Source organism: Patagioenas fasciata, chromosome 4 (assembly GCF_037038585.1).
Source record: "Patagioenas fasciata isolate bPatFas1 chromosome 4, bPatFas1.hap1, whole genome shotgun sequence".
In the NCBI taxonomy this organism is placed as follows: domain Eukaryota; kingdom Metazoa; phylum Chordata; class Aves; order Columbiformes; family Columbidae; genus Patagioenas; species Patagioenas fasciata.
The window spans coordinates 26,455,668-26,471,997 of record NC_092523.1 but is presented as its reverse complement, the minus strand read 5'-3'; the positions used below and the strand labels follow the sequence as shown (position 1 = coordinate 26,471,997).

General features: G+C 38.5%; 1 protein-coding gene across 1 annotated transcript in view; it reads right to left on the bottom strand.

Moving 5' to 3' along the window:
* Nucleotides 1-16,116, bottom strand: part of GRXCR1 (glutaredoxin and cysteine rich domain containing 1) — a 38,868-nt gene extending 22,752 nt beyond the window's left edge. Inside the window, exons 1-2 of the mRNA XM_071808351.1 lie at nucleotides 15,721-16,116; nucleotides 13,027-13,040 (exon numbers count right to left, since the gene is read on the bottom strand). Of these exons, the coding sequence (XP_071664452.1) occupies nucleotides 13,027-13,040; nucleotides 15,721-16,116 (410 nt within the window). The remainder of the gene's footprint in view (nucleotides 1-13,026; nucleotides 13,041-15,720) is intronic.
* Nucleotides 16,117-16,330: the final 214 nt, after the last annotated feature.

The window sequence follows — 16,330 nt, the reverse complement described above, 5'->3', positions numbered from 1 at the left end:
TACTAGAGTAATGAGGTATATGACTATATGTAAATAATTTGCACTAAAATTCACACCCAGTCACCAGAAAACCTGATAACTATGAAGCATGGTGGCATATCAGTAGTCAAACTGCAACTTCCCGCCTCTGTAAGAATATTATTTCTGGCAGATATGGTGTTTGTTGTGACAGGACTGAATACAGTTGCGATGCCTACAAAAACATACAACACTGTTGTTGCATGAATTCTGTGACCATTTGGAGGTCTTTTAATTTAGCTCTAAATTTTGGCCTGTACTTTCATTGCATATTACACTCATTTTGGCTCCAGTAGCATGTTTGATCTAGGCAAAACTAGGGCGCCATAGCTTTTAAATTATCCCAGTGAGCATTTATGATTGTGTTACATTAGCATGAAAGGAAAAGAGCTGACTTTCTACTTTGGCTGTTTGCAGCTGTTTACCTGAAGAGCTTTCTGAGAACTATGCCCACAGAACAGCAGCATAACAGTTCATGCAATGTGTCTTTGACATGAGAAAGATACAAGCATTTTTAAACACCTGGGAAATCGACAAGTCAAACAAAATGCAAAAATAAAAATGCTAGTTTCACAATGTGTCATTCGTATCAATTTTCTGCATCTGTTAGACAAAATGAAGTTAGAGAACGGCAAATTGGAATGTTACTGTTACTTCTCTGAAGTACCTTGCAAACAGATACTAATTAATGTGAGAGAGAGGAAAAAAAAAAAGTATGCTGCATGTTGCCTAAAGAAATGCTGCCATCAGTAAATTAAAAATGTATGGGTTGAGCTGCATAGCATCTGTCTGCCAAAAGCGACGTCTGTAAGTAGTGTGGAAGACCAGAGAAATGAAACAATAGAACACAGATGGGTCACGACAAAGAATGTTAATATTAATTACACAATTCTAAACAATGTGTAAGCCCTGGAAATCCGAGAATAAGTCTCTGTTCTTAGAAGAAGATGTGCCCTAGGTTATACCATTTAATTTCCTATTGCTTAACAGGGGTGACTTACTACTTGGTGACAACAGTTATATGTAAGACTATGAAAAATATTATTTGACATTTGATCAGTGTTTATTTTATCTCTACCTATTTATCACTAACAACAGGGAGAAATACACTGAGTAAAATGAGATATGAACTTCAGTAAAATTGTACTTTTTCTCAAGTTTAAATACTTTGTTCAATTTTTACACTCAATTTTTCTGGGTCTTTCTGTTTTCTGGTTATAATCAAAACAAGAAGAAGATCTGGAAATAAGAGAAGAGAGCATGTAGATCAACATGAAAGAATTCTGGCTGGCGTTTGGTGTTTGGTCACTTGCCCCAAAAGAACTTTTAAACATGATTAGACTTGTCTATATTTAATTGTATGTATGCAATACCTGAAAAAATGACTAGTTATTTTTCTTGCATAGTTATTTTTCTTAATGACACTCACATTTTAATGTTCTTTGGGGCTTGTTTTTTAGTAACATGTGTAGGATTTTTCAATTATGTTTCATTGTCTTGAGAGGCAATGTTTCACCCTGCTACTTACTCAGACTTTGGTGGTAATTCTATTCATTTAGGTACCATTTCCCGTAATGTCACAGTGAACTATTACCAAAAAAAAAAAAAAAAAAAAAAAGTCTTAAACAGCACCCAGCCCCTTTATTTGTAGGGCCCAAATCCTATTGTCTCTTGTGACAACAAGCTTTTTCTTTTGTTTATGAATTGTCACACTGTTCAAGATGTCTGAATCTTTAGTTGCTTATCCAAATAGGATCATTGGGCAGTTTGTATCCTATGTGAGAATATTCTGTAAGGATGGCTTTAGCCAGAAGTGAACTAAAGCAGGATTTGCTGAGGGCTGGCAGATGAAGGTGTTTGATATGTCAGGTCATGTGGAAAAGTTGTCAAACAGCATGGCTCTGAGTCCTGGTTTGAGCATGCTGGTCCCATCTGTCTGTAATCACTGCTGCATCACTCAATAGAGCATTTCATACTGCAGAGAAATAGTTGTGTTGACCAGCAGCCAATGACTGTCATGAAAGTTACTACATCTACTCTGACCCATCTCTCTTTTAATCAGTAGGAGCTTTGGAAAACCCTGTTTACTTCTCTTCGGCAGGCAGATGAAGGGTTGTTTTTGCTTTTTTCTAAGAAAAGATTGCTATCCATTCCCTCTTTCCTCTTTCATCACTCCCTGACTCATCATTTCTAAAATATTCCTTGTGTATCCTTAGACTGCTAGAGAGACTGGTAGATGCTAATAACATAATCATAATAATAATATATACATACATACATGGATCTCTCACCCAGTCATTTTATATTTAACACAGCCAGGTGCAGATTATTCATGCAGTGATCCCCTTTCTAGTTTCCAAATGTCAACTACAGCTTAGTTAATTAAAAGGCATTAGTGATCTATGAAAAAGAACTCTACTCTGTTGAGCTTCTTACAAATGTAATTCATCATATTTCTGATCAGAGAATAAAAGAGTTACCTGGTGAGATCCTGCTTGTGATATTACATGGCTCTTCCTTCTGTGCCAGGCTATGCTTTGTGTGGCAAATTGATCTGTTTTCCAAAAACTTACCTTCAATATACCAGAATGTCATAGGAAACAGCAAAATAACCCATAACCTCTTTCTTATTTGCATCAGTGTTGCAAATGGTGATTTTTCTAGTGCTAAATACAATCAGCAAGTAAAAAATTGTATGCAAGAAAGCTCCTATCAGTTAGACTTAGCTCAGTTCAAAATTTACTGCATATTCATCAGCAGGTGGTTCAGCCTTTTATGGATTAATTACAGCCTAGGATCATTCTGTTTTACACAACAGAAGTACTTGTCACTCATAAAACAAACAAAGAAGATAATAGAATAAGTGAAATAAAGTGCAACTCTGGATTGCATTTAATAGCAGAGAAAATGCAAATTGTAATCCACTCTTCACAGTTTACCTTCCTGATAATAAAATGAGAGGGCAGTGTTATATGAAGGCTCACTTTGATTTGGGATATACCATAGAGTTCTCATGTTTGGTAGATAACAAACTTTCTGTCAAAAGTTATTTTATCTTTTATTGTATTCCTGTGAATGGAAGCTAGAATGAGATGCACTATGATACTGAAACTCTCAAGAAGTGTTAAACAAAACTGGGAAACCAGCACCCTCCCAGTATGTTCAGTTTACATTTCCAAATAACTGGAAAGTGACACACTTTTTATTTACTGCTGCTCTATATAATTTAAATTCTACCTGAAAATGTTACTTATCTGGGCTGACATAAAAATAGAATATTCTGTAAAAAGTTGAAGCTGCCATTTGAACTGCACAGTCAAGGAAAAAACCAACAATACATCAGGTGAACATAGGGCATTCTCTTGCATGAAGCACTCTGCAATCAGTAGTGGATTTTGCACAAGTCTTTGAGTGAGGCAAAGAGTAAAGCTGAGTGATGCTAGCCTGACAAAGTGCTGATGAAGTGCTGATTCAGTCCTCACTCAATGAGATAGACCATTCCCACTCAATATACAGAAGTGATGAAAAGGAAACTCTTGTAGTTATTGCACTACTTTATTCTCTATTAGTACTGAGTGATGAAGGACCTTATTTCCCTGCTATATTACTTAACCTAATTAGAAGAATGCTCTCAGCTATCTCATTACTTAATAATACCTAGAACTTTGGTACCTTCATCTTCAAACCCTGAGTAGTTAATTGCTAGTTATACACTCAATCTCCATTTCATTAAAGATCCATCTGCATTGCACACCTATGGTGTTTCATTCCTTTTCTTATGTGATAGATTCCGAAACCAAAGGCAGAGAGCTTGAGACTTTTATGCAGACGTAGCAGATGCAACTCCTAGACAGCATAGATAAACCAACTCTGCCCTAGAAGAGCCTATACCCTGGCTGCTAGCCTTGATATACAAAAAGGGACAGATGACTCATCCACTATTTCTGTGTGAGCAAAATAGAACACATATCCATAGAACAGAGCTACAGAGTTTGCTGATGAAAAAATCTAAGGTGTAATCCTTTTTTTGGACTTTTTTAAACAAGTAAATGTGTAAAATGTCTGAAAATCAGAATATAGCAAGTTGAATGCTTTATACCAGCTACGAAACCTGTCAGTCAAAATAGCTGTTGAAGTAGTTATTCTGTATATATCACATCTGCAGCTGGAGTAATTTTTTTATCAAGGTCAGTTTGAGTAGTATCATGCTCTAGTCTGATTCAGGATTTGGCCCAGAGATGTATATTCTTTAAATAAAACATACGTTTTTATTCTTATAATCATACTTTTCATATAATAATGTTCTTATAATAGGGTTAAATCTATATCACGTCATAGAATTAAATGCATTATGGTCAAGGAATATGACTACAAATGCAGATGCTGAGATGAGTGAATTGGCTATCTGCTTTTCTTTTGGAGCAAAAGTTCAATAGCCTTCTTGCATAGATATCATTTAATCCCCTACAGCAAGAAAAATCAATAACATTTATTCTAATATCATGTCTTCGAACAATGTTGAAAACCCATACTGATTACATTTCTGCCAACTGCATAATCTTCTACCAAATGAGAACTGAGACAGGATGAAAGACAGGTCAGAAAGTTCACTAGACATCTCTCCTTTTTTGACAACTCTTGCCCTTATCTGTTGTGACTTCAAAAGAGAATTGCTAGAGCAGCCGAGGATAAAATTACCTCATACAAGGAGCTAAATTTTTCAAGGCTGCTCCCAGTCAGTGGCAGTAGGGGAAAAAAAAAAAAAAATAGTGTTAGTCAACAGTATCCAAGTGCAAATTTTGACTTGTAAAAGTGTTTTTCTACCCCACAGTCTCTCACATGAGGATCCATAGGAATATCATGCACCAAGCAGAGGTTTTCAAAAGGCCTGACCAGCCTGACCAGTTACAAAAACCATAGCTGCGATGGCAAAATTTTCCAGACAAATTTAAATGAAGAGAATTTATTTCCTGAACAAGTCATCCAGGAACTCCTGCCTCTTTTAAATATTCATGACAGATTAAGTTTGGACTTGGAGGGACTGAGTAGCTAGTTATATTTTTTGATCGTGTTAGGGATTTGGAAGAACAACTGGACTTACTCACTGCATGTTTAGGAATCTTATTGAAAGCATCAGCCAGCCCTTGGAAAGGGAAGTTCTGAAGATGCAGATTAAGGCCTGTGAAGGATGTAAGGAACTCCAACAATAATGCTGAAAGGTCTCATTTTTCACTACTTCTATCTGTCTGTCTCTTGCAACGTTCTCTAATTGGAATTAAATGCTTCACAACTTCATGTAGAGCTGGGAGGAAGAGTCTTTTGCTTTTAGGTATAGTAAACCAAGAACAGGACATGAGCAGCTGGAAAAAATATCATATTTTCTTTAAAAAGATGCAACTTCAGCTGCAGGTTTAGAAACTGACTGCTTATTATCTTGTGGAAATGTCATGGGTAAATAGATTTTTCTTAAATTATGGTCTATGACTGCTGCTGATTCTTAATATTTTAAAAAATTGATAGATAATTAGCAATCAGTAGTATTCCAAACAAAGCTACTGTGAGTCAATCCCAAAGAAAAATTTATTTGCCTTTGCATGAGCATTGATTGATTTGCCAATGCAGGACATAACACACCAGGTTGTCATAAAAATGTGCAAATACTGGCCAGTAAGTTTTTCCATAGTTCTTTGTGATAAACAGAGAAAGAATGAGGGCTGTGTGTGGTATTTCTGCAGTATAGAAGGCTTATTCCTCTGACATTATTGATGGATGGTGTCTCTAGATATAGTTCCAAAGCAAAATTGTGCTAAGGTTGTTAAAATGCTTTCCACAATTCATACTAGCAATGAATGATGTTTTTTCTGTCTTCTTTCTTGCCATGTGTGAAATAAGTCTCTACCTCACTGACTCCAGCTGCTCATCTGTGACCATTTCTGTTGTTTTGTGTGATGGAGGCTGTAAATAGTTGTGATGTGGCAGCCTCTCCACAACACAACCACTGTGTCACGCAAAACCAAAAGATTGCCTGGTTGAATGGGAAACTGTACTTTTCCAACTCCTTTACAAGATCGACAGGCTGGGGATGTTGTCCTAATTGCTATTTATCTTCCAAGCTTTGGAAGAATTCAGTGAGATTTGAGTGTCACACTTTGTACTGCCTGGTACTGGATGTTGCAGTAATGAGGAAGGTTTTCATGCATGAAAGTCATACCCTTTTCTCTCTGCCTGCAAATTCCATATTTTACAGTTCTTCAGTTACAAACTTATGCTGGTGCTGAACACTGCAGTCACAGGTTAAAGTTCCAGCCAAAAAAGCAGTAACTCTTTGACCATTTCTTTCTTCAAGCTGTTAATCATGTGCCTTGTGTTGGTGTAGTGTGTAATAATCTGTCAATGTGAGTAGACAAATGTCAGAGCAGGCTACTGACAGATCAGAGCAGTCTAGCAAGCGTTATCTGCAAATAAGGCATGATTTCATTTCTTTCTTAGGGAAGAAAATAATCCTTAATGACACCTACATGCCAATTAAATTGGCAGCAGGTGACTCCTGAACTGTGGTTTTGGTCAACTGCCAAGATATATTTTTCCTGGGTCATTATAACCCAATACCTGCATGGTATGTGTACATTTATATTTGTCTAGCTTGTGTTTGCAAATACTAGTGTAAGTATTTGCAAATCCTAGTGCAGAACCGAAACAGTTCAGAGATCTGTAAACTAAAGGGAATTGTAATTAACTTATTAGAAAGTATTTTTGTTAATGACTTCTATGGCACAAAATCAAAGACATTAGTACCTTCTCAGAGAACCATATCACCAAGGTAAAGATAATTCCTCATTTTTCTTTTTTTTTGTGTGTTGCATCCTCATTATTACCATATGTTTGGAATTGCACAACTGCACAGTTGTGCAATCCGGTGACAAATTGGTCCAGTGTAGCCAAATATTTGCTTCCATATTTGTAAATGTAACTAAAACCAAACCTCACCTAAGACACTCAGGTGCAATGAGGACCCTTAAGTATTTCTTCGCAAAGTAATTTATTTGTACACAAAAATTAGGGGTCAATGACCAAGAATGATGCTAGTAATTAAGCATATAGGATGGTTCACATTTTTAGGCAATGTATTTCAGCTTTTTGAGTTCCACAAACTTTGCATATGCTGTGTCAAAGACACACACACATTCAGGGGCAAGAGGACACAACAAATGGGCTAGCAGGCAGCCTGTTGTAACACATCAAAGAAAGGGGAATAGCCCAAAATTTTCTTGATAGTCCTAGTTTTAAGAGTACTTCAGAAGACACTTTCTCATAATTGTCTTGCTGAGTTACTCAATTGAGTTCCACGGCTAGAAATAAAGTGAAGGGTTATTGCAACTAATTAATGATTAATATTAATCAATTCATCTTTCACATCTCTGTTGTAAGAGGTCAATTTAGAAAAAAAATCTTACTGTGCAAATAAAGAAAAAAAAATTCAGGCTAGCATCTTGAGAATGTTTTCAATAGACTGTTTACATAACATTCCTTTTTTTTAATTCGGTTTGAAGTAAGATGAAGCATCTTCTGTATTAATGCGAAGGTTGAGCACCTTAGTGAGCAACTGCACAAAGGAGTCCCAGAGCAGTACATGGGCTTAGAACCAGTGGTCATATAGTTTTCCAGGTCATATACCAGACAGATAACTAAAAATAAGAGGATGGCAAGCATATGTGATATTTCATCCCAAAAATCTCAGTTTATGACTATTTTCAGTACAGAGAATTTCCTGAAGCCAATATGATTTAGGAATCCCAACCAGGAGGCATCTTGTTCAATTTGACATTCATATTTGTTGTCTGAGAAGAAGTACATTCTTTCTTTCAAAAATACAGCAAGTGTATTTTTAGATTTAAAGAGAGAGGATGAAACAAGGCGGCAGAACATGGTTATTTGCAATCTCTCATGTATTGGCTGCCTGGATCCAGCCTTGTCTCTACCTCTTCTCCCTAACAAGTCACAGGCTATGAGCTTTTCCAGAACACCCACATGGTGAAGCAACACCATCATCATAGTGCTTGAGAGCAAGTAAGAAATGGAAGGCAAGCATGATGCTGAAGCATAGTATTTGGGATGGCAAGTTGAGATTCAGCAAACCTCTGTTCCACTCCTGCTCCAGCAACTTATTCACAGTGTCTTGTGACTGCCTAATTCAAAGCACAACTCCCATCACTGCCTCCTGCAGAGACAATTTGTAACAAAGCAGCATCTGCTTGTGTGCAGTTTGTGTAGGATCTGATCCACTAGGCATGCCCAGAGGACACCTACTGCATCAAGCCCTGCAGGTGAGACAGGCAAAGGAGCACCTATTTTGTGGTTCCCTTAGGACATGAGTAGGAGGTAATCGTCATGTCCTGTCAATATTGAGATGCTGAGGCATGATCCAAGGCCAAGGCAGATCCTTAGTCAAATTTTGATTAATAAAAGGCTTCTGCTACCTTTGAGACAAGGTGGCACCAAAGAGAGGTTTGGAGGATCACAGCTTTGGAGCTTGATATCCAAGTCCTTCTTCAGAGACCTATGGGCTTTTTGAATCCAAACCTAAAGTCTTGATTAACTCTAGTACTACCTATACATGTTCTGTATATATATATTCACTGCAGTATTAAGCGTAACTTATTAATAAATCACTCTGTTTGGGAAAGTAGCCACATGTCATGGACTTCACAGAGGGAACAATTTAATTCTGTTCTCCCTCACAGCCCAGAGCAGCACATCTGCTTTTTCCTACAGGCTGCCCAACCTGCTTGGACTATAGGCACTTAGACACTAGCTGGGGTGAGCCTGAGACAACTCTGTTCAGTACCAGTCAGTCATTAGAAGTTGTCTTCTATCACCAGAAGAGAGAAGGTGCTCTTACCTCACTGCTGCTTCCATCCTGCACCTACAAGAGTGTGGTTATACTTGAGACTTTGTGTTTCGCAGAGCCTTGCTAGGAAGTGTGTTAGTTCATTCTCTCTCAGGGAAGGCTGGTGTGCATGGATTCAAAACCACCAGTGCCTGACCTCTACTGCAAAATGTGTAAAGGCCAGTTCTCAGCCGTCTTGCATTTATGTAGTCATTACCTATGCTGAACGGATAAAAATATTGCCATCAGTGGGGAAATATCAATTCACTATCATAACAATTTTCACTCACCTGCAGGTGCAGATGTGATTCAAGAAGCAAAGTACCTGCTTATTATAACCTCTGAAGTAGAAATATATGTAAACGCAGAACAGAAATGTTTATTGATCCAGGGCTTGCCACTGCTTAGTCCCATAGAGTGCACTCAAGTGTCTCGAAAACACTGTCCTCATTTATAGATCTTTTACACAGATGAAGACACACCAGAGCAAGGATAACTTTGAGGTCATGCAGTGTTTTGAAAGCCTGGGCAGATGTCCAGTACATGCTAATCAAACTGTGGCATAAAAGTGTAGCAATGTTTTTTCTTCAATTGTTCATTCAATCTTCACGAAGTGATAAATGTAACCATAGTTTTGTTGCTAAGCTTCCCAGTGCTGAGTGTACTGAAAAGTCAAGACTTCCCTTACCTATATTTTTAAAAAATGAGACAGCTAAGTATTTTTTAACTCAAAGCTTGTATTTCACATCAGAGGTTTAGGTAAAGTCTACTTACTTATCATTTCAAGTCTATGTCAAATATGTATTTCAAATCCAAAAGCAGCAAACCCTAAAATATCAGGAACAGTCTAACAATAGACCTGTTTGAGCACAGTACTATACAGCTGATTTATATGAGAACATAAGAACAATAAATACCAATATCCTAAGTACTGACCAACACCAGGGTCCAGTTAAAAGCTCACAGACCTGAACATCTGCCTTTTAAAATCAGTGTGGCTATTCAGCTACCAGCTCTGGAAACTACCTGTTTTAACTGCTACTTAACCAGCTGAATAAGCTGAATCACTGTCCCTTGCATTGTGGTCACAGACCAAAGCACTTAGGAAGGCACAAAAGAAGTACCGAAGGGACACTATGCCCATTCCAATGGTGATCCAGTTGTCCTTCTAACACTGAATATTCTTTAACAAACTGAAACCTACTTTTAATAATCGCATGTTCCTCTGTGTCATTACAATTTTTCCTGTTCTTCAGTGGATTTCAGTGCTACACTTTTTCATAATTACTTTTCCAGACTTTTTAACACTAGAAACATATATTGGCACTTTACAACTCAGAGGAGGTACCTACAGCTCACTGGGATTTATCTCCATCCATATATGTGCCATTAATACAGCAAATGCTCTGGCCCTAGCTTATGAGCAGGTTTCCCTAACATTGCTACTAGGAGGTACAAGCAATCCAGGATATCTTTTCCTTTTGCAAGCTATGCCCATTTGGGAGTCAGAGGACAGTGTGTACAGATGAGAAATATGAAATGGAATTTCAGGCGATCGCTTACAGTCTAAGTCCAATTCTAGCAGAGGCCTTTGAGTTCAAAGAATCAAATGATGCTGAAGTGTCACAATTGATCATCTACCAAAGAAGTGAGGAGGATAACATCATGACTTCTCCAGTAAAAGTGCAGATTTCTCTCTCTTTTACCCAGAATTTTGCAGGTGGTAGTGATATGTGCTCCAGGGGCTGGAGTGGTATACAACATGCCACCCACCCTAAAACTTTTGCTTGTACTATTGCAAAAAAACTTTCCTTAAGAGCATTTCGTAGCATCTACCTTCTTTGGAAGACAGTTGTTTTTGCTGCTGTCTTTTGTTTTATTTTCTCTAAGGTATTAGCTAGCCCTACTGGTTTGTAAGCTCTTCGTATCTTGCTCTGTATTAACTTTTCCAGGTCACCTACAGGTAAAGAAAGATGAAAGTGAACCTAACCATCCAAGAAGCTGTCCATCTCTTAACAAAGTTCCACCTGACTCCTAACTCTTTCCCTTGTCTCTCTGTAAACATTAATAAACTAATTCTTTATCAGGCTGAATATTGACTTGCACTTTCCAACCTTAAATGTTAGCTCTATCTGAGACACCATACTGGGGAATATCATAAAGACCAAGTACATTATGTCTGACTCTTCACCCGTATCCTGTCTGATGCAATGTTCACAAAGGCATTATTCAGGTTTGTTAACCAGACCTGCCCTTTCACAACAGACGTCAGCAGGCCCTGCCTGACAATGAGATCTGTAGCTAATTTTGCAGAAGGTGACCTTTCAGAGGAGGCAGACTGCCAGTAGAGTGTGTAAGTTTAGAAATAGAAGAAAGGACCCACATTAAAATGGTGGAAATTAGGGGAGACCTGTGTAAGACCTTTGGCTGAGCTCCATTACTTTGCACGTTGGGATGGAAACCTGGTCTGGCATGAAATGATCACTGCACTACTTAGTAATATGCAAGACAAGCCAAAGATTTTTGTTCTGTGTCACCTGGAAGCCATCATAGGGATGGCCTAATCATAAAAATTGGTCATGAAGAGAATTACATTTATTTCAAGGAAACAAGAACCATTTCTCTACTAATTTCTATGTGAAAATATAGGAAATATTCATACCCATTCACATTTTAACAGTGATCTAAGTACTAGAAAACAAAAATGTTAGTAACATACAAAAATAAGGCCACAATTGCTTTGGATACGCAGAGAAAGGCATTATTCTTCTGATTCAATTAGCAGGTCAGATCCTCAGCTCCAGAGCTGCCAACATCATCAGTTTTAGTGTTTTCAGCAGGAGATTATTTCACTTATACCGAGGAGGTACATGAACAGGAACATTGGGAGCTTTAAATCCTTTATGTTATTCAGGCTTTTCAGTAGTGCACATTTCTTGCAAATAAAATATTTGTGACTGTTTGACCGCCACACTGCCAGCCCGGTAGGTGGCCCCGCTCTGGTCCAAGGTTCGGCAGATACCCATCACCACCCCTGCCCTTCACCGATGACCACCGGACTGGCCTCCCGCCTTCCCCACAAAGCAGGAGATGGAGAGGTGTTACCACAACACCACCCTCGCACACCCTCCCCCACCAGGATGTGGTTGCCATGTCAACGGTTTCCTTGTGGCACCTACCCCTGGGAGGGAAAGGCTGGAGGGGTTGCCATGGAAACCGTACTTCCCTGCAGCATCAATAGGGCTGGACTCTTCCCTGCCTTTCTGCCCCCAAAATACCTTGCCATGAAGCTGAGATAACCACCGGACTCATGTTGCTCTGTCCCACAACATCTCCATGGCCATGCCAGCCCCAGCTCCCACCCAACTGGCAGCAGCTTCACCAGCCCATGCAGGGCTGACCTGATGGGAGACTGTTTACTGTCACAGCACTGGAGCATCTCATGGCTGGGGACACAAACAGTCATCGGACAGACTAATGCGAGTGACCTAGCTTCTCTTCTCAAGGAACGGTGGAAGTGGGAAGTCGCTGGTTGTGCTGGTGATGGACGTACGTGGTGCATGGATGTGGGAAGAGGTAGCAGGGGATGTGTGTCTACTTGGCATCAGATATACATTCTCAGGCCAAGCTTTTATCATGCAACAACAAAAAACAAAGACACGTTTTCATCTAGAAATCGTTCCTGTAGTACATTATTTCCTAAAATCTCCAGAAAGTGTGATTTTTTTTCAGATAAGTCTGTTGTGGAAAGAAACTGTCTGAACCAAGTCTGTAGAAAGGCCGTAGTTAGAAAACAAGGAAAAAATATTCAGAAGACTAAATATTCCAAGGAAAATTAAAATACACAGGAGTGCTTTTAGCACAGGTGTTTGAACAGAAAATATCAAAGGTCTTGGCTGCACAACCTGATAAAGCCCAGTTAATGAATTCCTGCCTATCCCTAGAATATCTGAGCCAAGTGATTTGTTTTAAAGGATCTCTTCTATGGCACAATGAGAATGTGGGGATTTTGGTAACAGCAGAGTAGAGGAGTTTGCAAATATAGTCTGAAAAATCAGAATGCTTACACCACAGAAAGTCTAAAAATACTAGTTTCAGCGTCACAGGACATTCACACATACTCAGTGTTTGGCTTCTTGCATAGACTTTTTCTTTAATAAGTGATACACTAAATACTAAATAAGAAGTGTTTGCATTCACAAATTTATCAAGGTTCAGCTTTTAGAACTGTGAAGAGTTTATGTGCATACTCTGTCATTACAAATACCTGTTCTGACACCAACTCTGAGAAATATATATTGAGGTCACCTAGTGCTGAACCATCAAAGGGGCAGAGATGGGCTCTCCTTCGGGATAAGCGACTTTGAATACATCTTAACTGCTGTTATACATCTGCTGCTGCTCACCTAAGAAAAGTGGAACATGTAACTGCAGATGATCTCACACAATCAAGGAGAAAGCTTATAAAAATGTCCAGATCAAGAGATTTTGAGTTATATCTTCTAATAGACACATATTTCTGTCTTATCATATTCTTGAATGAAGGACTCTTGTTGTTCTCTAAGTGGTATTACTGTGCAATTAATTGTCTGGAATGTACTTACAGAAAAGTGGAAATCATTCTCTAATCTCATCCTAAAGGTCATAATTTCTTTTGTAGTTGGAAAGATTTCGATCATATTTCACACTGAGATCAAGCAGTTCCAAATCAATCTCAAAGCCAACCTTTGTGCTTTGCTGTCCTTGGTGTTCACCATGTAGCATAGAAAATTGGCTCACAGTATAACATAAAAGATGATATGCGAATGACCATTCTTCTTCACTACACTTCAAACTTTATCTCTGAGCAGACAGGAACTTGTTTGAGTAGAAACCTCAAATCATTATATTCACTGTATTATTAAATATATGTCTTCAATCCAGTAGATGCTTAAGGTAAGAATATACAGTTATTTCTGGAAATCAATCATCTAGATCTGCCCAAGCAGAAGCTGTTCAGTTCCCTGTATATTTTCCTCATATACTTTCAAAACCTGCCTATTCTTTCAGCCTTTACAATGTCTGTAGCAGAGAGTTCTTAAGTGTAATTATGTGCAATATGAAAAACTGAATAGTTTGTTTTCACCTGATAATTTCATTTTTCCACTTTCTTCTGCTGTAAGATTTTGTCAATATGAGATCCCTATCACCTTTTAAACCATCAATATTTTACAGGTTCTAATTATGGACTTCTATGCTAGACTTGGCTACATAGGTTTCTGAAGTTATCAGATGGATGTGCCTCCTCTCAAGTCTTCCTGTCTTCTGGCATGGAAATAGTGCTGGTACTAGCTGTAACTCTGATAGGAATAAAGAAACTTAATTGTAATCAAAGTACATTGATTTCAGTCCATGAACCTTTTCTGAAGAATTTCCAGCCTAAAACTGGAGATAGAAATAGCAAGATGACAGGGCCACTCTGTATTTGACTACATCCATTTATTTAGATCATTCAAACTCCTCAGCTTGGTGTCACCGACACTGCAGAAGGAAGCTTTTAGGAGGGAAGGAGGCTGGTGAGGTGAAATGGTGTACTCCATGTAGTGAAACATGGAACAGTATTTGGAATTGAGGTTGGAGAAGAATCCAGACATGCCTTAGTCAACACTTCCTAACTCATATCTATAAATTTTATACTCAAGAATGCAAGCTATTGGAGTGCTATGTGATGTAAAGAACAAAAATGAACAGCTAATTCATCTTTAAAATACTAATCCTGCACAGGAACACCAGTATTGACAGAAAAACTACTAGAATTTAGGTACATTGTAGAGGATAAATTAATATTCAGAAGAAATTAATGTTAATCTATAGCCATTTCTAAATGTATTGTGAAATAACTTCACTTCAAAATAAGAAAGAATTTTCAGGTGTCATTTCAACACACAGCAGTCATGACGCATATCAAATTCCCCATGCTGTAAAACTGCATAAATGCTTTTAAAATAATGCCTTGAAGTCAATTACTGTTTAATTTAAGCAACCATCCTAATTCTGGATTATAGTAAATTTTAGAAAGAGTTTGTTTGCATACCTGTCTCCCTTTGTTTGAATAGTAATGCTTATTAGACTTGCAGAGTGTATATAGGTAAATTACATATCTAAGCTGAATTTTTTAGTACTTTTATCTTGATTTTTCTGGGCCTGTATTTCTCAGCCCAAGGCATCAGTGTGGTATATACCCTTTCAAACACAGATATTCTGCTCCTTCTACAAAATAAATGGAAAACAGACATTAATAAAAGAGACCTCTGACTAAGTTTCATTCCTCTGAAATTTTCATATAGGAAAACTATCATTGCTGCCATCCCGCATCTAATTTGATCTGCTTTGCAGATTGAACACAATGGAATTTGCAAGTATACATATTTACATGTAGGGGACAGCAGATAACATCGTAAACTCCTTAGAACTTATATAATAGGAGTGGAAACATGATACATCCCTGTACAGTGGATCTGTACAGATCTCCAGTTAATTCCTCTGTTAGGTTTCTTTCTTGGTTCATACATGGGAAGCACAACATATATATTTCCAGTCAACAAACTTTAAGTCAAATTTGAAATAAAAATTTCACAGTCGATTTGGTGTGAAGATGGTGTGTTCCAGAAAGAGTAAGCAAGAACAGCAAGTGGACAGCAACGGGAATGAAGTAGAATTGAATTCAGAGTTTGAGAAATCATGAATGAGAGAGGTTTGGACAAAGGGAAAGAATAATGTGGGGAGTTAAAACGGACAGACAAAGGGCTTGTAGCCAGCAGGACCACATCACCTACCTGAAATACTTTTGCCAAATTGTCAAAGAGGGCTTGACCAGCGCTGACTTTATGCTTGACTCCCCTGACTGTGCCATTTTTGCTGAGGATGTTGACTCGCTTTGTACCAAAGCCCCTCTCTTTAGTAGCTCTGACTAAAATGAGCAAGTCATCTTGCTCGTTCTCAGTTTCATCACACTCGGACCCTACGTGTCCATTCTGCTGCCCGTCCACTTCGCTCAGCCGGCTGGTTTGGTCGGTCTCTGAGCTGCTGGCATACTCGGAGTCCAGTGAGTCGGCAGCCTCCCCGTTGGTGTACACCTCCTTCAGCACCCTCCCGCTGTGCGAGGATGCCACACGGAATCGAACCTTCCTCGACAGCCTCTCGCTCTCTGCCTTCATCTCACTTTTAAACATCGTCTCTTCCATTGATATAAGCAGTTTGCATTGTTCCAGCGTGGTGCCCATTGCATTTGCCAGTCTGTCACACTTGACAACAATATCAGCGCTGTTTTCTGTTGACAGAGGTTCTCATATTAAACTAAAGAGGGTTCCCAAGAAGCTACAGTGCCATTCTGCAGTTAATAATGGATGCGTTTGTGCTATGGTTACCTTTAAACTAAAACCCGTA